This window comes from Pongo abelii, chromosome X, assembly GCF_028885655.2.
Source record: "Pongo abelii isolate AG06213 chromosome X, NHGRI_mPonAbe1-v2.0_pri, whole genome shotgun sequence".
Classification (NCBI taxonomy): Eukaryota; Metazoa; Chordata; class Mammalia; order Primates; family Hominidae; genus Pongo; species Pongo abelii.
In genome coordinates this window covers 8752129-8777490 of record NC_072008.2, presented here as the reverse complement: position 1 = coordinate 8777490, position 25362 = coordinate 8752129, and the positions used below count along the sequence as shown (strand labels likewise).

Sequence of the window (25362 nt, the reverse complement as noted above, 5' to 3'; positions counted from 1 at the left end):
GAGGTTGGTTCTCATCTCTGAAGGAAGGGAAATCACGAGGGGGTGGAGGACAAGGCAGGCCGTCGTGTGTTTTGCACTTTACAAGCTCACTCTCAGCAGAGCATGGTGGCCTGCACCTGCAGTACCAGTACTTTGGGAGGCTGAGGCGGGAGGATGACTTGAGCCCAGGAGTTCAACTCCATCCTGGATGATGTAGCGAGATCCCATCTCTAAAAATAAAACACAAAAAATGTAAAAAGCTGCCGCTGGCCGACATGGGCAAATAGCGTAGAGGGCAAGTGTGGAAGGAAAGGGTGCCTTCAATGACGATGGAAGGACAAATGGAAAACGAATAAAGCACATAAAACATGAGCATGTATTTACAAGAGATAATGCAATGTTTAGTTATTCTTAAAAAGTACAACATACAGAAAAAAAAAAACCACACACCTGTTTGTTAAAATGTCCTATCAATTTATGGCAGCAAAAATAGTGAATAGCGTTGTAAGAGCAGAGCTTGTTAATGTAGCAACATTGGTTATGGTCAAAAACCTAAACATGTTCTAAGACATCACTTCATAAATACTATAAAGACAGATCTCACATTTTGCAGTTATAAGCTGCACATTATAGTAATCTCATAAAAAGCACCACGCATTTTATCTTATTCATTCCTAGTGGGTCATGTTAATGTGCGTGCTAGTCTTAGAAACCCAGCTAGTAATAATCTACCAACATCTTTATGTCACCGGTTTTATGACTTTATTAGGAACAAAAATCTTTTTACTGACATTTCATGTTTACTAGACTAGCCATTTAGCATGAAAAATAAAAATCAATACAGTTAGTCAATGTAATTTTAAAATCTGAGATGATGGTTCTAGAATTGCTTTTAATATATCTCCTAGAAATCCTGTAATACTGGAAATAAATATTGGTCACACATATTTAGAATGTAGAAAGAAAACCCAGCCTGGTTGTAACTCGGTATGGTGGGAGTCGTGATCTTGACCGAGTACAGCAGAGTTGAGGAGCATTTTAGCACCTTAGTAGAAATCATAGACTCAGTTTAAGGATCTTGAAGGCATTTGACCATTTAATTCATTTTCTTAGCTTTACTCTACAGAGCGATTTGTTCTATTCTTCATCTAAAATGCGGTTTTAACATTACATGAGAAAAATGTGGGTTCTTTTCTCTAATGTTCTCTTTTGTCTTCATGGAAAGAACGAGTATAGGCAAATTAGCTGGCCCGCAGCAAACCACGTACCAGTTTAAAAGAGACCTACGCTGAGTGCATGGTACCATGTCCCACACTTATGCACACAGAATAAGGATTGGGGTGTTTCAGCCTCATAACCAAGCTATGAGATGTGAGCTAGAGCTGCCTATTTCACAAGACCTATTTTTATTTATTTATTTATTTATTATTTATTTATTTTGAGACAGGGTCTCTGTTGCTCAGGCTGAAGTGCAGGGGTGTGATCACAGCTCACTGTAGCCTCAACTTCCTGTGCTGACATGATCTTCTCACATCAGTTTTGTGAGTCTGTGAGACCACAGGCACCTGCCACCATGCCCGGCCAATCTTTCTATTTTTTTTCTGTAGAGACTTCGTTGCCCAGGCTGGTCTCAAACTCCTGGGTTCAAGTGATCCTCCCTCCTCAGCTTCTGAAAACACTGGCATTACAGGCCTAAGCCACCGTGACTGGCTGAAACACCTACCGTTTACATATATTAACATCATTGAAATTGAAGTGTGTCTCACAGCATAATCAACAGTGTCTTATAGTCACTCTTGGCCAGAGAGCAAGCAGGATGGTCATCTCTACCTGCACATGCATGTGCTGGGCCTGGCCATAGTCTCTTCAAATGAGTTTTGTGAGCTGTTGTTGCTACAAGTGGCAATTCTATATGCCCAGCAGATGCCGTTGACAGCAGGAGGAATTGTCACCTCTCTGAAAATCAAATAAATCTATTTCAAACTATGGGAGGCTATTGTAGCTGACCCAAGCATCTCCCAGAGCTGTCGTGAAGGCCTCAGACTTCAGTTTGTAAGAAACGTCAGGCTGATTTCTAATACACATTTCTTAACTTCCACGGGTAGCTGATTGAATTGATGAGGAAAACAAAAACAAAACAAAACAAAAAATACTACGTGTTTAATCACACAAGCAAGCCTCTGCAGATCACTTGAAAGCAGAAATAAAAGTGCTGAGCAGATGCACTCTCTCCCCCCACATTTCCTTCCCTCCCTCAACCTCCAGCCAACCTCAGCTGCTTTAGACAGGAAGGCTAGGACTAAGGTCTCTCTGCCGCCAGGCTGAATTGAGTACCATGTGGATATCTGCAATTGTGCTGGGGAACTTTGTGCAGAGAAGTGATTCAAATTATTACGGCTTTGTTGAATACAGGCTTCCAAGTCACCATCCTACCGGGTTCCATGTGGTGAGTGAACATCCAAGTTCAGCTAATTTGGGGGAATAAGGTTCCCTATGGCATGTTGAATGCCCTTGTGTGGGTGGGGCCTTTCGGAGGCAATTCAGCATACTGTTTACGTTGCTTTTACTTGTGAATAACTATTAGAAATTGACGCATTGTAGTCTGTTTCTTGTCCTGTGATTGTTGGGGACAGGGGCAGGGACTTCCAATCATGGAGAACCATAGGTGCAAAATTGCTAGTGTTTTGAGGAACCCACAACACTAACGTCCCTTTTGAGCTATAATCTCTATGACTGACGATTTGCCAAGTGGAGCCTCTGGCAGAAGAAGGCAGCCTCCACCCAGGGGCCTCCTGGGGTCGTGGATTCATGCCTCCCCTAATGTACCTGTCAGGTACAGCCCTTTGCAAGGCAGCACTTGGCTTGCTACGGGGCTCTCGTCAAAGCTGAACACCTGAGCTATGGAGGTCTCCTTGTTCTCCAGCCTGCTATTACTGTTTTGGGGTGCATCAATGGTGACTCAATGACTAACGAGACAGGAAAGGGCCCAACAAGCCTCAGTTGTCCAGTGGAAATAGAATTTTCAAGAAGGCAGCTCACCTGGCTCCAGGGCATCTCAGCTTTGCATTTTGGCAGTAATTTCTTTTTGGGAAACTTTATTTGCCCCACTCCCACTGGTTGAATGGGGCCTTTGGTTCCCCAAGGTTCCCCTAAGTGCCAGGGCCTAGTTCACCAATGGTTTGCCTAAGATGAAACCCAATGGTATCCACTGTATTGCCATGGATGTTCAACTTCAGCAACGTCCAGGCAAAACCTGGAGTGGGGAGAACTCAAGGCCGTTTTCCCAGCTCTGCACAAGACTCTGTTGATGAACTTTGTTTTATTTTATGGACTCGCATACATTACAGCAGCTGACTGAGCCATGTGACATGCCACTGCAGATAGCCCCATTCAAGGGCTCTATTCTGATGAGGCTACCTGGAATAAAGCTGCATCCCTCAAATTACCCACTGCTGATGGGGCCAATGATGACCTCAGACCTGAGGTCCCATTTGGGGGCTACTGGAGGTGCCCTCTCCTTGTTCAACACTCATTACTTTAGAACTTATTCAACACAGTGCCAGGAATGTTTGTCAAATCACTCAAAATGGCATGCTGGTTACAATATGATCCCAGCAGAGCAAGAAGAGGACTGCAAGTTCAATATTGAAAAGAAATCTTCTTAACATTTTTAGTCACAAACATTCGTAAGTTTGTTAAAAACAGGAGCTCATGCAATAGAAAATGCAAACTACATAGTCAGAAATAAAGTGTGGAGTGATGGAGATAACTCTGGCTGTTAATAAGTAACCTTCAAGAGGGTGGAGACTTTATGTAGCCTGCTATTATATCACCCTGTCTAGACCAGGACTTGAAACATAGAAAGAGGCTCAGAGAGTTACTGAGTGAATAAATAATGTTGAACTTGCTGCCAGAGAGGTGAAACACAAAATTACTGGGAGAGGGGAGATCAAATTAGAAACAAAGCTATTTAAGCTTACTTTTCTTCCACCATGAAGAGAAAAGGAGAATAAGAGCAAACAAATGGAACAAAATAAATGCTTCTCATTGTTCTTCCTGTGGACACCTTTGATAGCTGATAGACGATAAACTGTCAGTAAATTGCAGTTTATTCGGAGGGAGCTCTCGCAGGTGCTATTTCCAGCCTTTCTCTAGTTAGAGAGAGGAAGATTGAAAGGTTTTCATCTCTATAAGAAGTTCCATTGAGACTATTTGAATAGGAACTGCAAGAAGGCAGGGTTTGGGTGGGGCATGGAGTAGTGGAACAGTAGAAGAAATGGAAAACATCCAGATTGGTTAATTTTTCCTTCGAAACATCACCCAAAATGTTTTGAATGAAACATTCTGTGCTGTGGGTTGTTTAACATCTTTTTAAAAATATTGTGTCCTGTGTTGTGTGTGTGTATCTGTGTGCATACGTGTGTGTGTGTGTTACGTGTTCGTGTCTGTGTGTCTCTGTGTGTGTGTTGTTATATAATGCTGTTTTAGTTGAAGGATGTGTTTGTTTATTTGGTTGGTTTTCCTAGAACTAATGAATGATTTGAAAAACGTGGGATTGGTTATGTCAGTGCTTCTCAATTGGGGAGCGGGGCGATTTTGCCCCACCAGGGTCCCTTTGGCAATGTCGGAGACACAGTTGGTGTTGTTAAGTGGTAAGAGGTTCTACTACCATCTAGTGGTGAAAGGCCAGGGATGTTGCTAAAAATCCCACACAGAAGACAGTCTCCAAGACAAAGAGGGATCCTGTCGAAAACGTCAATGGGGTTGATGTTGAGAAACCATGAGTTTCCCATTATTTTAATCCAATTATCAGGACTTTTCTGAAATCTACTACTTGAATTTAGGGAAAAGTATTCTTCTTGTTGATTCTCTAACCTGGAGGCATTCAAATCACCAAGGTGCTTTAAACAATACTGACACCAAAGCCACCCCAGACCAATTAAACGTGGACGTCTCGCAGTAGGGCCTAGGTCTCTGCATTTTAAAATTCCTAATAGTTTTTAGCATTGAGCAGCACCCATTTAAATTATATAACCTAGGCCGGGCGCGGTGGCTCACGCCTGAAATCTCAGCACCTTGGGAGGCCGAGGCGGGCGGATAACGAGGTCAGGAGATCAAGACCATCCTGGCCAACACGGTGAAACCCCATCTCTACTAAAAATACAAAAAATTAGCAGGGCATGGTGGCGGGCGCCTGTAGTCCCAGCTACTTTGGAGGCTGAGGCAGGAGAATGGCGTGAACCCGGGAGACAGAGCTTGCAGTGAGCCGAGATCGCACCACTGCACTCCAACCTGGGCGACAGAGCAAGACTTCGTTTCAAAATAAATAAATAAATAAAATAATGCAGGAACTCAAAACCACCCACAGTTGATTTATCTTATCCACACTAAAAGTATCCACAAATAAGATGACACAATTCTCCAACTTAAACCAGAATTTAATAGCTGTCATTACTCCATAACTTCCTATGTACTTGTTTATATTTTGTAAAAGAAGATTTTCTTTCACTTAAAGAAAAATCCATATTAAAAAACAGAAAGAAAGTTTTGGAATATAATAAAAGTATTTTCTTCTTTGTTTTGACAACTTTGTGGCAACCTTCAATTTCTAAGTCCATTTCTTTATAGTGAATATTTCAGTGACTCATCAGAGAGGCAAGCTAATAATAATAATAATAATAATAATAATAATAGTTCATCTTATGTAGTATTTCATGCTGTTAGTGTGTGAGATTGCAAGTGTAAATCAAAGCCATTATAATTTCTCTGTAATTAGAAACCAACAGTTGCCGGGCAAGGTGCTTGTAATCTCAGCACTTTAGGAGGCTGAGGCAGGCAAATCACTTGAGGCTGGGAGTTCAAGACCAGCCTAACCAACATGGCAAAATCCCATCTCTACCAAAAAATACAAAAATTAGCCGGGTGTGGTAGCACCTGCCTGTAATCTCAGCTGCACAGGAGGCTGAGGCAGGAGAATTGCTTGAACCCAGGAGGCTGAGGCTGCAGTGAGCTGAGATCACGCCACTGCGCTCCAGCCTGGATGACAGAGTGAGACTGCATCTCAAAAAACAAACAAACAAAGAACAACAAAAATAAAACTCAGCACATAAAAATGCCTATGGATTGAGAATTTTAAAATAGCTTTTAGAATAATTAGCTGTGGTTCGAACATAAACAGTCTGCTTTTTTACTTGGATTCTTATTCACTTCCCTTCACTTTAATTACAGTGGTGCAAGTATTATCTCTCTCTCTCCACCCCCGTCTCTTTCTCTCTTTCTCTCTCTCTCTCCGTCTCTCTCCGTCTCTCCCCACCATGTGCTCAGAACTTTCCCGGAATTACTTACGAGGTTAGAGATAGAAACAGAAGTTGACTTATCATATTACTGAAGAGTCTCCCAATAGCATTTAAAAAGCACATTTAACAGGAGTCTCTCCTGAAACTCACCCAAGTAATTGGAAAGTAAATGAGTCTTAACAGAGATAAGAGAATACAATTCAATAAAAGTAGCAGAAAACCTCAAATGACTGACACAGATAGAGATTTCCCACATATTACTTCCCAATATTGCATTACTTAAAATTTGCCCAAATTACCCGTCTGCATATTCCAGAGCTCACCAACCTGTAGATATAAGGAAAGACATATTATTGTAGTAACTATTTTTCTAGCTTGTGGTGCCTTTTAAAATCCTCTGAAATCTCCTTGTAGCTCTTTTATACCCACACTTACTCCTATCTGATCTCATTTGGCCCATTTTATTTTGAACATTATGCACATAATGCTGATCCTGAAATCTGTGTCTCCCAGGAGAGTGAAAAGCTATAAAGAAAGGCATTCCCTCCCTGCAGACAGGCACAGTGAGCTCCACAGAAGGCCAGCCTCATTCTTATGCCTTTGCATCCTCATAGCTTAGCTCCCACATATCAGTGAGAACATACAATGTTTGGTTTTCCATTCCTGAATTACTTCACTTAGAATAATAGTCTCCAATCTCATCCAGGGCACTGCAAATGCTGTTAATTCATTGCTTTTTATGGCTGCATAGTATTCCATCATATATATATCACAGTTTCTTTATCCACTTGTTGATTGATTTGGGTTGGTTCCACAATTTTCCAATTGTGAATGGTGCTGCTATAAACATGTGTGTGCAAACGTCTTTTTTGAATAATGACTTCTTTTCCTCTGGGTAGATATCCAGTAGCAGGATTGCTGGATCAAATGGTAGTTCTACTTTTAGTTTTTTAAGGAATCTCCACACTGTTTTCCACAGCGACCATGTTAGTTTACATTCCCACCAGCAGTGTAGAAGTGTTCCCTGTTCACCGCATCCACGCCAAAGACTGGAGACTTGGGGAGAAGAGCAGGAGGGGGACGAGAGACCAAAAAACTACAAATATGGTGCAGTGTTCACTGCTCAGGTGATGGGTGCACCAAAATCCCACTAATCACCACTGAAGAACTTACTCATGTAACCAAATACAACCTGTACCCCAATAACTTATGGAAAAATAAAAATAATAATAAAAAAAGAAGATCAGTGTCATTGCAAGCATGGGTTGTTTAAACCACGGAATTCTCATCTTCTCCTCATGTGTCAGTTCCCTGTCTTGGACTCTACCTTTTCATTTTTTCTGACAGTGACTTATTGTTTCACTAGGTGCTTGAGACAGCTCTACAAAAGTCTAGGGCTATTTTATCCCCAAGGCTAACACTTTTCAGTCATCTGAACGCTACCTTTTGGTTCTTTATTATTCCTAAGAAAAACACTCAATTACTAAGCCTTATTCTTCTCTGACTTTCCATCCAGAAAGAAAACGAAACAAACAAACCATTGCTTTCTGACCCATTCTTTTAACAAATGATGCATTTAATATTGCAACAGAAGCTTAGGACCCTGTGTTGCTGCTTAAGTGACCATGTAGTGTCTGGCACTGTTATTTTGACTTCATTATATTTTTAAATTTCAGGAACACTGAGTTAGATAAATTATAACTCCTGGTCCATGACATTTGCAGCATTGTTCCAGGTATAGCCCATTTTACCTATTTAGCTAGCTATTTAATTAGGTATTGTTAATAGCGTAATGGACACCAGAAAATCCCACTGCCACTAATAAAAGCTAGGCCTTATATAATCAACAAATCCTCCTGTTTTACCCACTATTGTCTTATAATCTATGCCTACGATGATCGCTTCTTCCCCTTTTATATAAATTTATTGCATATATTTGTGTGGTTTTTTTTTTTTTTTTTTTTTTTTTTGAGACAGAGTCTCCCTCTGTCACCCAGGCTGGGATGCAGTGGCACGATCTCAGCTCACTGCAGCCTTTGCTTCCCGGGTTTAAGCTATTCTCCTGTCTCAGCTTCCTGAGTAGTTGGTACTACAGCGCATGCAACCATGCCTGGCTAATTTTTCTATTTTTGTAGACAGGGTTTTGCCATGTTGGCCAGGCTGGTTTCGAACTCCTGACCTCAAGTGATCCACCCACCTTGGCCTCCCAAAGTGCTGGGATTACAGGCATGAACCATGGTGCCTGCCCTATTGCATATATTTGCTACTAATAAGTATCTTTTTTATTCTAGTTACCTTTAACTTTATAAAGAGATAGTATATCTTACCATGTGTAGTCTGTTGGCATTTTTTTTCACATACTATTAAGGTTTTTGTTTAACATATACATCTCTGTAGTTAATTTTAACAGCTGTACAATATTTCAGTATGTGAATGTGCAAGAGTTTATGCAGCTGTTGTTCTATCGATGGACACTTTATTGGTTTCAGGATTTTGATAACGTGAGCTGTGCTGCTGTAAAGTTGCTTGGTCAAGACTTTGATAATATATATGCGGTAGCTTCAGTTGGGTTGCACCAGGAGTGAAAATGAGGGATCGTCATCTATGTGGGTGGTCGGTTTTTTGGTGGTGATGTCCGACTCTTTTCCAGAGTCATTGCATTAATCGATACTCGCACCAGCAAAGTATCAAAGATGCTTTGAAGCCAGGTGCAGCGGTTCATGCCTGTAGTCCCAGCTACTCGGAAGGCTGAGACAGGAAGAACGCTTGAATCCAGGAGTTTGAGACCAGCATGGGCAATAGTAATACCCCATCTCTAATTTCTTAAAAATAAAAGATGCTGTAGAGCCATACACTTTCAAAGAAGTTAGCATGGTCAGACTTCTAAATCGCAGCTGAATTAGCGTGGTCAGACTTTTATTAAATTGTTGCCAAAGTTAAAAAATAACATAGAGTGTGGGCTTATTTTATATTTTTTTCCAATCACCAATGATTCTAAACATGTCTTTTAGAAACACGTTTCTTCCTCTGTCCATGCCTGTTTATAAGATTTTCTCTCTTTTTTTTTTGTTCTGTTTGTGCTCTTTTCTTTTCATGTGTAGGAATTAATTCCATATTCTTTATTCCAACACTTTGTCCGGTGTGTATTGTGAGGGCATTTTCTACCACATTGTAATTAGTCTCTTTTCTTTCTTTAAGATGTCTTTGGTAAACAACATGCCTTAATTTTAACATGACCAAGTGGATCGAAATTTTCTCTCTCTCTGTTTTTGTTTTTTTTTTTTTTTGACCGAGTCTTGCTCTGTCACCAGGCTGGAGTGCAGCGGCACGATCTTGGCTCACTGCAACCTCCACCTCCCTGGTTCAAGCAATTCCCCTGCCTCAGCTTCCCGGATAGCTGGGATTACAGGCACATGCCACCAGGCCCGGCTAATTTTTTTTTTTTTTTGTATTTTTAGTAGAGACGGGGTTTCACCATGTTGGCCAGACTGGTCTCGAACTCCTGACCTCAGGCAATCCGCCCGCCTCTGCCTCCCAAAGTGCTGAGATTACAGGTGTGAGCCACTGCGCCCAGCCTCTCTATCTTTTTTTAGTTAATGCATTTTGTGCTTTACTTAAGAAGTGTCTCTCTAATACTAAATTCATCTTTGATCTGACTGACACCTGATTTGTCTCTCAGGTAATGGTTTGAGGATTTCCTTCCTTGCTTCGCTGGTCCTCTTCAGGCTTTGCTGGAGGATAATTCATTATTGCCATCTTAAGCTTTGTCTTTGAAGATGTCTTGTCTATGAGAGAACTTCAGGCTCCAGTGTCAACTCTGACTTTGGAAGCGCTAGGGCTTTCTCCCAGGGCAGCCCTTTGGTGCCCCCTGCTGGCAAGTGTAACCAGGACATCCAGCATTAAATCAGCCAAACTACTAATACATTCTGGGAAGCAGAGAGAATGTGGTCTGATGAATTTTGGGTTTAGGCCTCCATAATTTCAGATAACGTTTATGCTATTCGTAAATTCTTATATCATACTTTTGAACACCTAGAGTAAAAATTACATGTTGAATACAACAATTAAGAAGTTGTAAGAAAAAAAGAGGCCGCATACTGAGGAGTGTGGAGTATTTCCAGTTCCAGGCAAATAATTTGTTGAGCGCCTATCAGAAATAGCCATTGGCCATAAGAAGTGGAGATGGACATGGACATGTAAACAAAGACTTGATAAGGCGTGACGAACATAATAAAAATGAACAGCATGAACAAAATACTCAGGAGGTGTCATCTGAGAATGTTAGAAAAGGCTGCCCATAGGACAATACAGTTATCTAAGGTGGGGAGAATAATACATTTCTCAGTGCACCAGGGTTGGCAGGCCAAGAGGAGAGACGGCCATTTCAGGGGAGAGAGCAACATCCACCACTGGCATGAGCATGGAGTGACAGCGTGAAGGCGCCAGCTGTTTAGTTCTTCCGTAGCATGGCTGACACTGATGGGTCTGGGGAAAGATGAACTTTGAGGAGGGAAGACATTATAAAGCAACTCTTACTGCATGATAAACAACTGTCACATCAGCAGGGGGGATCCAGCCATGATTTTTAAAGAGGGCAACAATAATAGCATATCCTAATTTTAGAAAGACGTGATAAGAGCTAGCACTTCCGGTGGTGTTCATCGATATTAACTCAGTGAATACTTATGACAACACCACAAAGTTGGCATGTTTTTCCCATTTTCCATTTGAGAACACTGAGCTACAGAGAACATAAATAATATCCCCAAGTCCGCACTTCTAAAAGCTTCCACAGGGTCGACTGGGGTTCATACCCAGGCAGTCTTTTGCAGGCTCTATGCTTTCAGCAGCTTTTATCTAATTGACCGTCTTGGGTACTTTTGCAATAGGCCAGGCACGCTTCCTGCACTGGGCAATGGGGGCTGGGTTCCTCAGGCAGGATTGTGCGTGTGTCTCACCCTTTGGAAACGCCCAACAGGGAGTTGGTCTTACGTAGCGTAGTGAAAGCTCAGGGCAGAGGTGGTTGAGAGAGACACATGCAAATCTTACAGCACTGCAGAGCAACTAGGGAAAGGCCTCCAAGGAGCCACTCGTAGACACCGCCTCTTTGCATAGCTGCTTGACCCAAAGCAGAGTCTTCATCTCTGGGAAGGAAACTCAGGGTCTGTGGTGGGCCCCGGTCAAAAATAAATGACCCACACCTGGGCCAGAGCCCCTCACCCAAGTGGACACCAAGTCAGGACTGGGCAAACGATATTCTGGTTTTCACAGCATAGAGAGAAGACAGAGCCCCAGTACTGACTGGGCTCTGTAAGGTAGAGCAACAGTGTCCCCAATTCCTGCTGCATGGGCTTCTTTCCCATGCATAGCCTCCTTGTCCAACCTGCCCTTCGATTCTATCACATGGAACAGATTATTTCAAGAACAGTGACGAATCCAGAAGGATGCAAAAAGAGGCTCCAGGGAAAAAAACTGGGGAAGAGACATGGGAAATCTAGGGATATGTGCTGTTTAGGAACAGGAGTTTCAAAGGAAGGGGTCTTGGGAATAAGTCAGTCCCATAAGCTCAACAAGGTAAGAGCAAAGCAGATGGGGAGATTTTTGTATCCTCAGCAAGAAGTAATTCCCTGGTCTGCCGAGTGGCTTGAAGACCACTGAGTGGGAAATCTTCTGGTCCAAGATGACAGAAAAGACCCGTGTTCTACTTTGAAAAAATGAACAACGATAATGAGGAAAGGATATAACTGCCAATCTAGAATTCTACTGTAGAAGAAGTATTCTCCAAAAATAAAAATGAAACAAAGACATGGCAGTACATCCCCTCAAAAAGAAATCTGAGGCCGGGCGCGGTGGCTCACGCCTGTAATCCCAGCACTTTGAGAGGCCCAGGCGGGCAAATCACCTGAAGTTGGGAGTTCAAGACCAGCCTGGCCGACATGGAGAAACCCTGTCTCTACTAAAAAACACAAAATTAGCCGGGCATGGTGGCACATGCCTGTAATCCCAGCTACTTGGGAGGCTGAGGCAGAAGAATCGCTTGAACCCAGGAGGCGGAGGTTGCGGTGAGCCCTGATCGCGCCATTGCACTCCAGACTGGGCAAAAAGAGCGAAACTCCGTCTCAAAAAAAAAAAAAAAAAAAAAAAAAGGAAATCTGGGAAAATCTGTTTCCAATAGAACCATACTAATATATATATACAGTTGCATATATTTAACTTCTTCCAGCAGAAGGAATGATCCCAGATGGAAACATGGAAATATAAGAAAGAAGAAGCAATGTAAAGGATAAATAAATATTAAATCATAATGAATATTGAGTGTATAAAACAAAAATAATAAGGCTTGTAAAATTTAAATTATATAATTAGAATTAAAATGTACAAACTGACAAAGAAAAATAGAGTCTATAAATAGTCCTTGTACTTATGGAAATTTTGTGTATATATACATACAAAATTGTATCTATCTATCTATCTATCTATCTATCTATCTATCTATCTATGATGTCTTATAATCCCTTAATGTCTGAGTAGGCAGTTATGATAGTCATAACTTTAAAGTTTTTGCAGACAATGATAAAAAGTCTTTTGATATTAAATAAACAATAAATATGTGCACCTAATCCTCTGAAAACAGAAAAGGGTTTAGATCTCTTTTCATTTCTTTCTTTGTGCATAATGCCAGGAAGCAGTAATTCACTGGGCGACATCCTACTAATATGAATGAGTTGACCATTTCTCCAATCACGCCACTGGTCTTCACTGGCTTCCTCTGTATCAATAATTCAGTAGCACTTCTGCCTGTATGAATGCTCTCAACTGAATGCTTTTCCTAGCACCGTCCTCCTCCATATATGAAAAGCATTATGAACATTGAGATGTTGGAAATAAACTCCTCAAGGATAAATACCACCTGAACTCTCATCAATTCAGAATGGTAGCTACTAATTATTTGCAGGAGAGGAAAAAGAAATTTGTTGAATACATATGGACACCTCCCCTTCAGTTTCCTTTTGAGCACAGAAGTTGTTACCATGTTGCTAACTACCTTAGCTATCTCAGGCAATGTCCAGAAAAACCAGGGAGAAACACTCCCATTAGGAATCGCCACTTAAACATCAAGTGAATCCCATTCACCATCTTTTTTTCTTTTCTGTTTTCTTATTATTTTAGGAAACAGGGTCTCGCTTTGTCACCCAGCATGGAGTGTAGTGGTGCAATCACAGTTCACTGCAGCCTCAACCTCCCAGGCTCAGGGGATCTTACTTCAGCCTCTCTGGGACTAGGGGTGTGTGCCACTTGCCCTGATTATTTTATTTATTTATTTATTTATTTTTGGCAGAGACAAGGTCTTGTTATGTCACCCAGGCTCCATTTACCATGTTTAATATTCAACTGTTGTCCATCTGTGTCCCAGCGAAAACACAGATTGCTAAGAAAACAAAAGGCGAAGTGAACTCCTGGCCTTGGCACTCCATGGAACTCAAAGTCGACCTTTGATGTGCTACATAGTGCCCGAGGAGGGCTGGGCATTCAGAGGCCCAGAAACAATGAGGAGAAGAGACCGGAAGGGAGTCAGCTTTGCTCTCTGATTCTGAAACACCCAAAATTCAATCTTAGAGCAGAATATTCTCCAGCTGGTTCATGCTAGCCACTATAGAAAATCCTGGAAATAAAATATGTTTCTTTGTTTTGTTTTATTTGTGGTCCTAGGGGATGCTTTTTATTAGCTCCAGTGGATACAGAAGAGGAAACAGTTAGTTCATGCCTTAGTTACATTCAGAGGCCCTGCCCACTTGGTCTTGGAGCAATGCAGGGCTTCCCCCAGGTTCCCAAACATGTTTATGTTCATCTCTTGGCTGTTGTCTCATCTTGTGCAGAGTGGCTGGTGAGTGTTGAAAGGTAGTTTCTGGGTCTTCTTCATGTTCTTTAAGGCAGCAGATAAAGCCTGTCAACTTTTTTTGCTCTTGTTTTCCCTGGCGTCAAATTTTATTCATATGTTCTCACATTTTACAAAATCTTAAAAAGCAATCCATGCAGGAGCTGCAGAAAAAGTGGTTCCAAACAGATGCTTCCATAGATGTAATTCGCAGTCCACCTTTGTCAGTTAATTTTGTAGGGAATATTTGGAAAGTGTTTAAAAGTTAGGAAAAAAATTGTTTTATACTGCTATACTAATCCCTCTAATTTAGGTCAGTGTGACTGTAGAGATGCAGGAACGCCTTGCAATATTTAAATCCACACTGGAAGTAATTGAGTTAGTGCTAAGTGAGAATGTGGCATGATTACCCCAGTCAGATATATGCTGTAGAGTGGACAGCTTTGTCCTAAAATTAGGTTATCTCACAGAGATGGTTCTGGGCTTTCCTTCCCGTTTTATTTAAATGGCCAGCGTGTGGCGCTGTCTCCTGTTAAAAAGCTGCTTTTGTAATTTCCAGCAGCTTCTCTCCAAATCCCTTGGTATTTATGTGGCTCAATGTCAATTTCAATAGGCTTGAAAACATCAGAGAACAAAAACCCACTTAAGACTTTTAACAGAATAGAGTTTCAGTAATTCTGAAGAGCACCTGTAGATTTATTTTCATATTTAAACATGAAATTCAGAATAAACATGATTATTTATTTGAGCTTTGTTTTAAAAAACTGCTTCAAAAAAGTCTCATTTTACAAAATTTTAAGCACAAATTTTACTGAAAAGAACAATATGCTCTTCACATGAAAAATAGGCCACTCAAAAGTGAGAAATGTCATTTTTAATTAAAGTTATATCATTTAAGACTTCATTAAATTCATGCTTCTATTAATTTGTTTATGCTTCTCCAAATATTTTAGGGGCAAGCCAGTAACATTTTTGTCATACATTTTTGAAATACAATAGTAATTGTTTATATTTTTAAGAGCCTCCCACATTTGACTTTAAATATTTCTAACTATTTGTATGTTTTTCAATATCTACGGCTTGTGCGGAGAATTTGACATGAGAGCCCTAAGTATTTATGGTTGCTTATAATAGTGTTGGTAATGTTAGAAGTAGGGTAAAATTAGCTAACTGCCTTGTCACTGGGACAAGCGTTCAGTTTTACGGGCGTCAAGCAGCCTGTGAAACCACTGGTTTTCAAAAACCCACCCTCCTTGCTGGGTGCAGCATCTGTTCTGCTGTGTAAGACACCAGAATCAACAGAGGCCATCACAGGTGCTAGAGAGACAGATTCACGGTGGGGCTCCGGGAGGGAAAGTGCACCCACAGCCGAACATCACCATTGCACATCACCATTCCCATCGCCAGACAATTGCTCTTGACACATGAAAATGCGTCCTCTGACATACTTTATTTATTTATTTTTATTTTATTTTGAGACGGAGTCTCGCTCTGTCACCAGGCTGGAGTGCAGTGGCGCCATCTCGGCTCACTGCAACCTTCGCCTCCCAGGTTCAAGTGATTCCCCTGCCTCAGCCTCCCGAGGCTGGCTAATTTTTTTTTTTTTTTTTTTTTTTTTTTTTTAGTAGAGACGGGGTTTCACCACGTTGCCCAGGATCGTCTCGGTCTCCTGACCTCGTGATCCGCCTGCCTCGGCCTCCCGAAGTGCTGGGATTACAGGCGTGAGCCACCGCACCCGGCCTATTTTTTACTAATTATTTTAACTTTAGTAACGATTGCCGCCAGGAAAAATACCTCAGCAATTTCTTAGTCCAAACTCTCAGCACAAGTGTAGAACAGGCAGCGAACAAATTTAACACTGATTGATGGTGACATGACAATATGAAAGGGCAAAGAGACAAATTATTGAGAAGTGGTGGTAGTTAGAAAAATATACAATTTTTCGTATATTTTGCAAAGGAAATTTAAATGTCATTAAAATAGTCTTTAGTGCACAAAAGTAATAGGAAACACAATTCTGAAACTTTGTAAAATCTTAGGAAACATCAAGATGACTAATAAAAGTGATCTCTTTAAACTGTATGGACTGCAACTAAATTTTTATAATCTCGTTGAAGGTGAAAAATGTGTTATATGCTAAAGTTATCCCCAAAGAGGGTATCTAGCCTTGCGAGGTGATAAAAGAAAGCAGAAGACTGTAAATGGATGCGGTGGTCTTTTGTGTAAACTAGAGTGTATATTCAAAGACCCTATGCCAAAAGCAATCTTTGTTATTTGTAAAATCATTAAATTGGCCATCGGGAACAGATGGGTACAGTACCATAAAGGTACACCTCATTCCTGCCTGAAACCACATTGCGAAAGATGAAAATCTGACATTTATCCATTCAGTTCTTAATTGTATCCTGTGCTGTGCAGAAGAGAAGTTAAGTCTGGAGGAGAAGGAAAGCGGTTAAAGAAGAGCTTTAGTGGAACTGAGCTAGCAAAGCCTGAGAACATTGCCTGAGAGGGTGGAAGCATGGGTCATGGCCGGTGAGCTTGCAGGGCACACTCCTTCATCTTGCCACTGTTGCTTTTCCTGAAGTGAACTGCAGTTTCTAAGGGAAGATGCACACTCTTGCATCATCAAATGGAGGCAATTAGAAAGGAAACTAGACCTCATCTGTGACTTTCTTCCCCTCACTTTACTTTCCCCTGAGAACCAAAACCAGGGACGATGTCATTTTGTTCATGACTCCTAAATGCTGTCATATTTAAGTATTTGTCCTCCAAGTTTTGAGTGAGTTCTCATTTTGCTTTTCCAAGAGAGGCATGTCAGATAAAGATTATATTTGCTACCTTCAGACTTTATCCTTATCCAATGTAGCTGGAAGCCCTTTAAAAAGGCAAGTTGCTGTCTGAAAAAAACAATGAGTCTAAGAGAGTCTTGGCTAAATGTATTGGAAAAATATGTCCATTTGATTGTTAAGAAATAGACTAGTATGTCCAATCCATATAAACACACATCTAAAAAAAGATACTTTAAACAACATTAAATCATAGATGCTATTTAAATAAAATTTTTTGTACCATTTTTAATGGTTATGTACTTTTGTTTGTTTGTTTGTTTTGTTCTTTGTTTTGAGACAGGGTCTGGCCCTGTCACTGAGGCTGGAACTCAATGGCATGATCTGGGTGCACTGCAGCCTCGACCTCCTGGGCTCAAGCAGTCCTCCCACCTAGGTTTCCTGAGTAGCTGGGACCACACATGTTTACCACCTACCACCATGCCTGGCTAATTTTTGTACTTTTTGTAGAGATGGGGTTTCACTGTGTTGCCCAGGCTAGTCTCAAACTCCTGAGCTCAAGTGATCCTCCTGCCTTGGCCTCCCAAAGTGCTGGGATTATAGGCCTGAGCCACCAAGCCGGGCTTCAGATGTACTTTTAAAATCAATTATCCCTGAAAGTGTAGTCCCTGGTTGAATTTGTATGGAATCACTTGGGGTATTATTTAAAAGCTGACATTTCAACCCTCCACCCCAGATATACTGACTCAGAATCTCTCAATTTAGGGCCCTGGAGTCTATGTTTAGTAAAGATTTCAGGTGTTTTTCATTCTCTGCAGAAAAACAGGAAAAAAAAAGAAAGAAAAGAAAAACCAATAACTAAAGAAAATACAAGGAAAATAATAACTTTTGGAAACTGTGAAAGAGGGCTTTATTTTGTGTGATTTCTCCACAACCTGACCAAGACAACCACACATTTTGGTCTATCTTTGTTCATGTAGATATAAATAAGAGATAATTAAGGTGCTTTTCTGCTCTCTTTGTTAAATGTGTGTTTGTCTATTTAAGTCAAACCAAAGTCAATGTGAGGTTAAATTCTTCTCTAGACAAATTCGGATCATGAGGGTCAAGGAGATTTGGAGAAAGACATACTAAGTATCGTCTTACTAGCTGCACCTGAGGATCCTATCCCTTTATCCATCATTTCCTCAGCATACTCTTAGGGTTCTCCTCCCCTGTGGTTGGCTTTCATGAACTTAGGTTGTGGCTTACCCGGTTATGTCAAAAGTCAGAGAACTTCCATGTTTCAATTTGCGAGGTGAGCTGCATAATAAGTTGGGCATACGTGGGCAGAATGAAAACAAAACAAAACAAAAAAATACCGAAATTTGACTGTTATTCTGACTTTACTAGAATGCTTTCCTTTTAAAAGTTACTTTAAGCTGCAATTAAAGTAAATAATATGAGAAAGGCCTGCATAATCACAGAGGATGTCTGTGATTATTCTAAAGGAAGAAAGCAATATAACTGCAAATATTATTTTAACATATTTATAATAAGGTGGCTCTATATGTTTAAACCCAAGTTTTCTGTTAAACTGACTGTTTGTTCTCCTTCGTGGTTTATTATAAAATGCATTTATTCATAGAAATGAATATGCTATGGAACCCATATAAGTAGCACACACACTGCTTTTTTTTTTAAAAAAAACGGCAACCCCTGTGAACATCCAAAGGCTGTTTTTAAAAGCTCAGCATGCTTGTCCTCGTGATTTCACTTTCTAGAATATGCAACTCATGATATGACATGCAAAATTATAAATCAAAGTTACCTAAGAAAATGTCGATGTACATGATATCTTTGTCTTCACCAAGACCATGTATTTGCTTAACTTTAAAACTCCAAACAGGCCGGGCACGGTGGCTCACGCCTGTAATCCCAGCACTTTGGGAGGCCGAGGCAGGCGGATCACGAGGTCAGGAGATTGAGACCATCCTGGCTAATATGGTGAAACCCCGTCTCCACTAAAAATACAAAAAATTAGCCGGGCATGGTGTTGGGCGCCTGTAGTCCCAGCAACTCGGGAGGCTGAGGCAGGAGAATGGCGTGAACCCGGGAGGCGGAGGTTGCAGTGAGCCGAGATTGCGCCACTGCACTCCAGCCTGGGTGACAGGGCGAGACTCCGTCTCAAAACAAAACAAAACAACTCCAAACAAACACTAGGAAAGGATCCCCTACAGCTTTTGGAAATGTTTTTAGTAATTCACAAATGAAAGTGACAACATTTAGAAGACAATCTCGGTATTCAGACATCATTATTTATTGACACTTGGCTTTATACACATGCCTGCTTGGGGTCATTATAGTTAGCTTCTTTACTCTTCGTTAATATTATGTTTAACATACTTAAAAAATATTTCCATTTGCAATCCTAAGCAATTTTAAAACAAATCATTGAAGTCGTGTAAGCTTATGCCAAAACTACTAGGTTTCCAGCCCAAGTAAAGAGTGGCCCCAACCTTTTTGGCACCAGGGGCTGGTTTCATGGAAGACAATTTTTCCATGGACCTAGGGGTAGCAAGTGATGGCTTGGGGATGAAATTGCTCCGTCTCAGATCGACATTAGGTTCTCATAAGGAGCGCGCTACCTAGATATCTCGCATGCGTAGTTCACTATAGGATTGAAGCTCCTATCAGAATCTAATGCTGCCACTGATCTGACCTGAGGCGCAGCTCAGGCAGTAATGTTCCCTGGCCTGCCGCGGCCCAGTTCCTAACAGGCCACTGACAGGTACTGGTCCAAGGCCTTGGGGTTGAGGACCCCTGAAGTAAAGGATTGTCATGGCTAAAACCTACAGATAGGGTCGGCTACATAATTTGTGAGGCTTCATGCAAAATGAAAATTCAGGGAAACTTGTTCAAAAATTGTGAAGAGTTTCAGGATGGTGATGGCAGAACAGGCCTTCTAAGAGTGCGACTGTACCATTGTACAGCTTGCATGTCCATGAAACTGGCTTTGCCTATAGAACCTTTTGAACAAGATGACCCTGATTTTCTAATTCGCTGAGAAACACACCAAGGCCAATTAATTTGACTGGCCTTCCTGATTTAAGCTATGTGAAGAAATACACATGTAAGATGATGTATTTGAAAAGCACTCATAATAGGATAGCTGCAGATGGCTGTCATTGCAATTTGTTAACAGGCAGATCTCAAAATTGCAGAGTGGAACCTGTGTATAAGAATAGGGGAAAGGGTGGGAAATTGCAAAACAACTATACAGGCTTTGTGCAAAGAGGATTCCAGCCTTCTGATGTAGCTTTGAGTAGAGCGAGTGCATCTAGATACCCTGACTGTGCTTAGCTGGGTGCTTATGGAGATCCTGTTTTCGAAGGTGAAAGTGCAATTGGGTAGGAGAGGGTGGAGATGTCAGAGCAAAGGAACAGCAGTCAGTTGTTGTCCATTCAAATAGGAGTGTGCCTGGGTCTTTTTTCTCTGGGCTCTCCTACCTGCAAGGGGACTGTCACTTCTTGATGGGGCTTAGGGGAGTGTAGAGCTTTGTTACAAGTTGTGTCTTATCAATGCCTCCTGTCTTTCTGTGGCAGGATCCTGGCTGGGGAGGGAGAATTCGTGTGCTGAGAGAACACTGGACAAAAACGACAGGAAAGGACGGAGCAGCCATTCCAAAGCTAAAAAGCCTGAGTCAAGAGGCTCGGGCAAATCGTGGGGAAAGAAAGAGATTAAGACGCAAGTCTATTTAGAATAAATCACTCACTTTGGGCGTGCAAGGCTTACTAGAAAAACAGACACCTGAGGAAACAAGGCGTGTGGACCTAAAGGTGGTTAGCTATGCCCTCAGGTTGTCTCCAGGGAAAATAGTGCGGGAGGGAGGGAAGGAGGGAGGGATGCGGCAAGGACGGAAGAAATGCAAGAGGGAGAGAAGGAGGAAGATGTCTCCGGGACACTGTAGGGCAAATGTCCACGCTCCCCTCCCCGTCTGTGTTACTGCCATTTGTTTTCTTCCCTTCTTTCCACTACCTGGGCAAAGGGAATTCGAATATGTGAAAGCGTGGGAAAAGCCTGGACCCAGGGGAGGTCGGGGAGAAAGCAAGCCACTTAGGGGCGCGGGGTCAATCCCCAGGCAGGTGGGACGCCCCTGGGGGTCCTGAGGCCTCTTCCCTCCTGCTGAAGGGAGCACCCCTCCTGGCAGGCCTGGACCTGCTCACACCGACGTTTACCTGGACGGAGGGGGGAGGGGAGGGGCAGGAAGCGGTTGGTGCGGACGGGAGAGGCGCCTGCGTGGGAGCCGGGCCCCTCGAGACCTGGGCGGCGTGGAAAGCCGGTCGGCATCGCCCTCCCCCGGAGCGCCCGGGCTGGCAGCTCCCGAGACCGGCCCACGGGCCCGGCGCCCGGCCCCCCTGTCACTCACACGCCTTCCAGCCAATGGTGCGGCCTCCTGTCCCTCTCACCCCACCCCTCGAGGGCGAGCTGGGAGGGAGGTCGGCGGGGAGGGTCCGGCCGGAGTTGAAGGATTGAACTTTCCGGCTCAGTCGCGGCGGTTGCCTGGTCCCCAGCAGTGCAGCCCCGGCGCGGAGCAGGGAGCCTCGGCCCGCGCCCGGCGCCCTCTCCCTCGACCCGCAGCCATGGTGCCCGGGGTGCCCGGCACGGTCCTGACCCTCTGCCTCTGGCTGGCGGCCTCCAGCGGCTGCCTGGCGGCCGGCCCCGGCGCGGCTGCTGCGCGGCGGCTGGACGAGTCGCTGTCTGCCGGGAGCGTCCAGCGCGCCCGCTGCGCCTCCAGGTGCCTGAGCCTGCAGATCACTCGCATCTCCGCCTTCTTCCAGCACTTCCAGGTACGGGGAGGCCCCCGCCAGGGGTTCTTTCTGGGGCTGCAGCTGCGGCGTGGGCGCACCGGGGCGCGCGCCTCCCAGCCTGGGCGCGCAAAGTTCTCGGCCAGCGCCGCGGGCTGATCCTGGCTTCCCCTGGGCGTGGATCTTACAGTCGGGGTGCTGGAACTCTCCTTTCCAGCCTCTTCCCGGCTCCTGGAACGAAAAAGAAGCCCGAGACATCTTGCCCCAACTCCCTCCTTCCCAGCAAGAAACCAAAGGCGATTTCCCTGGGGAGGGAGAGTCGTGGATGCTGGGAGCGGGTGTGTGGATGTGGCGGTTTCCCGGGAATTGGAGTGCGCGAGACTCCGGGCGGGCGGCGACTCCCGCAAAGTCCCAGGCGCTCCGGGGCACTGGGAGGGAGTCCGGAAGGCGCGTCCGGCTGCGCCCGGGGACCTCACCTCGAGCCCCAGCCCCGCAGGTGCCCGCGGGCCGACACTTTGTCTCTTTTGAAAGATGGTTTTCACTCTCTGAGGGCTCAGAGCTCGCTGCCCACCCTTGGAGCCCCAGCCAGGGTACTTGTGCCAAGTCGTGTTCCAGGGTGGGTGTATGCGCGTGTTGGGGGTGCGGGTGGCTGTGCGCGCCTCAATTTGGAACCCCAAAGATTCAAGGTCTTGCCCTGGACTAGCGTAGAGCGTCAGGGAAGAAGTGCCGGGGACAGGGCATTTGGCGGGGCCGTATTCGGATACTCCTCAACGAGTCCCTAGGGCACCGTCCCCCAAACCCCGTACGTAGGTTCTTTAAGCCTGAGGGTGGGGAGTGTGTGTGTGTGTGGGCGCGCGCTTGTGTGGGAGGCTCCGGGAGCCGCGCGCTTGGCTCCAGCGGGTTGCCGGGACTCTGCCCTGTGGCGCGGACCCCGCGGGACTTGCGCGGAGGCTCCGGGTGCGGGTGGGCGCACGAGAGCAGGTTCCGGACTCAGCGGGAGCGAGTGCAGCTGCTGCCTGTACCAGCCCTGTCGAGCGTGCGAGCTCTGAAATCCTCCGCTTATTTTTCTCTTCTCTTATCCTTCTCTCCTTCTTCTCCTTCTCGCCTCTATCCCTGGGTGCCCACCTGTTCCAAGTTCCCAATTTCTCGCCTCAGGGAAACTCTGGAGGGACCAAAAGGAGAAATGGGGGCTGGGGGGAGGGGGTCCCCCTGGCTGGGCGGGAACTGGAAGCCAAACCCTTGGCTCTTAAACTGGGCGCCCCTCCTGCCGGAGCTGGGTCAAGGGGTGGGGGGGTCCCCCTAGAGGCCCTGGGAATTAAGCTGCCAGAGGAGGCCATATTAATAAGGGTGGAATGTGGAAGTGATTCCCCTTAGCCCTCGGGGATGATCTTGAACCGGCTGGTGAAGCTGGCGCGTTCGCGAGTGTGCAGTTGAGTTTGTTCTAAGTCGTAGAAGCAGCATCTCGTGGGTGTCAGAGAAATGGGCACGCTCTGTAGTCCTCCTGCGTCTTCAGGGAATGGAAGACCCAGTGCTCACCTCCTGTGGTGAAATTACCCAGACATCCTGGACAGAGCCAGGAGAGGGCCGATCCCCAGGCACCTGGTTTCCAGCCCTCCGAGTCCTACCCTGAAAGTCACTCTCCTAAGATGCCACACTATTGTTTGAAACAACAGAAAACAAACAAAACGGAGCAGCCTATTCCCAGGGAGAAAGAGTACCTTTTTTTTTTCTTTTTATTGAATTGTCAGTGCTGTAATTTATTTGTTTTACAGTTTCAGTGGCTAAAGCAGCAGCTTAGATGAAGCCAGTTCCCGTGAAAGGCTTTTCTTGTGGTCTCCTTGGCATGATTTCTCTTTGGAAGAAAAACTGCTGACAGAATGCACATTGCTAGACAATCCTGATTACATTTTAATTAGCTGGGGGTGAAATAAGCTGCAAATTACTCAGTTAAGACTTAATAAGTGCTGTGTTTGTAATCAACTGCAAAGCCATTCTGGGAGCCTTAACCCTAACCTGGTAATGCCTATCTGATTTATCTAAATTGCAGGGATTAAGCGTTTTTAAGATCTGAAAAGCCAGCAACACATTCTCCTTATAAAACCCCAAGCTTCCCTGTTCCCCACCACTTGCCTTTTTTTTTTTTTTTTTTTTTTAAATAATTAGAAGGAAGATGGGCCGGGCGCAGTGGCTCATGCCTATAATCCCTGCACTTTGGGAGGCCAAGGCAGACGGATCATTTGAGGTCAGGAGTTCGAGATCAGCCTGGCCAACATGAAATCCCGTCTCTACAAAAAATACAAAAATTAGCCTGGTGCAGTGGTGCATGCTGTAGTCCCAGCTACTCAGGAGGCTGAGGGAGGAGAATCCTTGAACCCGGGAGGCAGCGGTTGCAGTGAGCCGAGATCACACCACTGCACTCCAGCCTGGGTGACAGAGCAAGACTGTCTCAAAAAAAAAAAAAAAAAAAAAGGAAGGAAGGTGGAGCAATCAGTCTGCAGACAGCTCATGACTGGGCTACAGCAGGTCTTAGGAAGATTGCTTTCTACAGGGTCACCCCCGCCCCCAACTCCTGCAAATGAGCCCACCCATAAAGCTGTCTCTGGAGCAGGTGCCTGTTTCCATCTTCTCTTGCATGGTTTCAGGCCGTGTTTAAGGATGGGAGAAGCTTGCCTGGCCTCCAGCCTGGATGCCCGCCAGGTATGTGGACTCTCAAGCATGAAAGCTGTCAGGCCTTACCTCAGGAGAGCGCAACCTATGCACTCATGGTGTAGGCAGTGACACAGATTCCCTGGGGCAGTGACCTGCTGTCATCGGCCTGCAGAGGAAGCTGTCGTCTCATAGTCTGTGCCCCAGTTGTCCCCACTGTCCTCCACTGCCCAGCCCTTCAGCAACAAGACAGAAAAGCGGTGGGTAGATGTGCACACCTGACACCTCCAGGTCTGCAGGCTGTTTCTGCCCCACCTGCACAAAGTGGCTGTCAACCACGCCCAAAAACACAAGGGACTCAGTACTGAGGCATGAGGGTGGGAATGCAGACCAGGGATACCTAAGTAATCCAACACTGCTCTGACCTGGAAAGGAAGAAAGGAAGATGGGATGGAAACCCCATCATTTCACTACTGAATGCTGCCCTTCATTCACGAAAAGAAACAGTGCATGTTAGCACCTCCTGAAATGTTAGTATCTGGCTCCAGGATGCTTTGTCCAGGGCATTTGGCATGGAGCTATTTTAGGCTCACAAGTAGAATACATATGTGCGGTTAGCAGAGTGAAGAGGAGCTATGGGTCTGTGAGGTATGGAACAGGGAAGTGGGCTTTGGGGCTGGGCAGACCTGCTCTACACCCAGGCTCTGTTGCTTCGCAAATGGGTAGCTTGGGTGCATCACATCACTTTCCTGAATGTTAACCCTTCATATGCCCATTGGGGGAGAGAAGCACCTGCCCTGCAAGATGCAATCAGGATGCAAAACATGTTGGGGTAATGCAGGTGATGGTAATACAGCAGCTAGCACTACCTGGAAGATTACTAAGGAGCAGCCACTCTTCTGGGTATTTTATAAGTACTACTCTTTTAATCCCCACAACACTCCTAGGAGGCAGCTACTAAATTAGAGAAGAACTCAGAGGTCTTGAAAAGT

At 44.2% G+C, this 25362-nt stretch overlaps 1 protein-coding gene across 3 annotated transcripts in view; it reads left to right on the top strand.

The window, feature by feature from the left end:
- Positions 1-21406: 21406 nt before the first annotated feature.
- The window catches only part of ANOS1 (anosmin 1), a 202695-nt gene continuing 198739 nt past the window's right edge, over positions 21407-25362 (top strand). For all 3 annotated transcript variants that reach the window (XM_054544313.1, XM_054544312.1, XM_002831363.2), the window contains exon 1: positions 21407-21766. In XM_054544313.1, the coding sequence (XP_054400288.1) occupies positions 21560-21766 (207 nt within the window). In that variant the 5' untranslated portion in view covers positions 21407-21559. The remainder of the gene's footprint in view (positions 21767-25362) is intronic.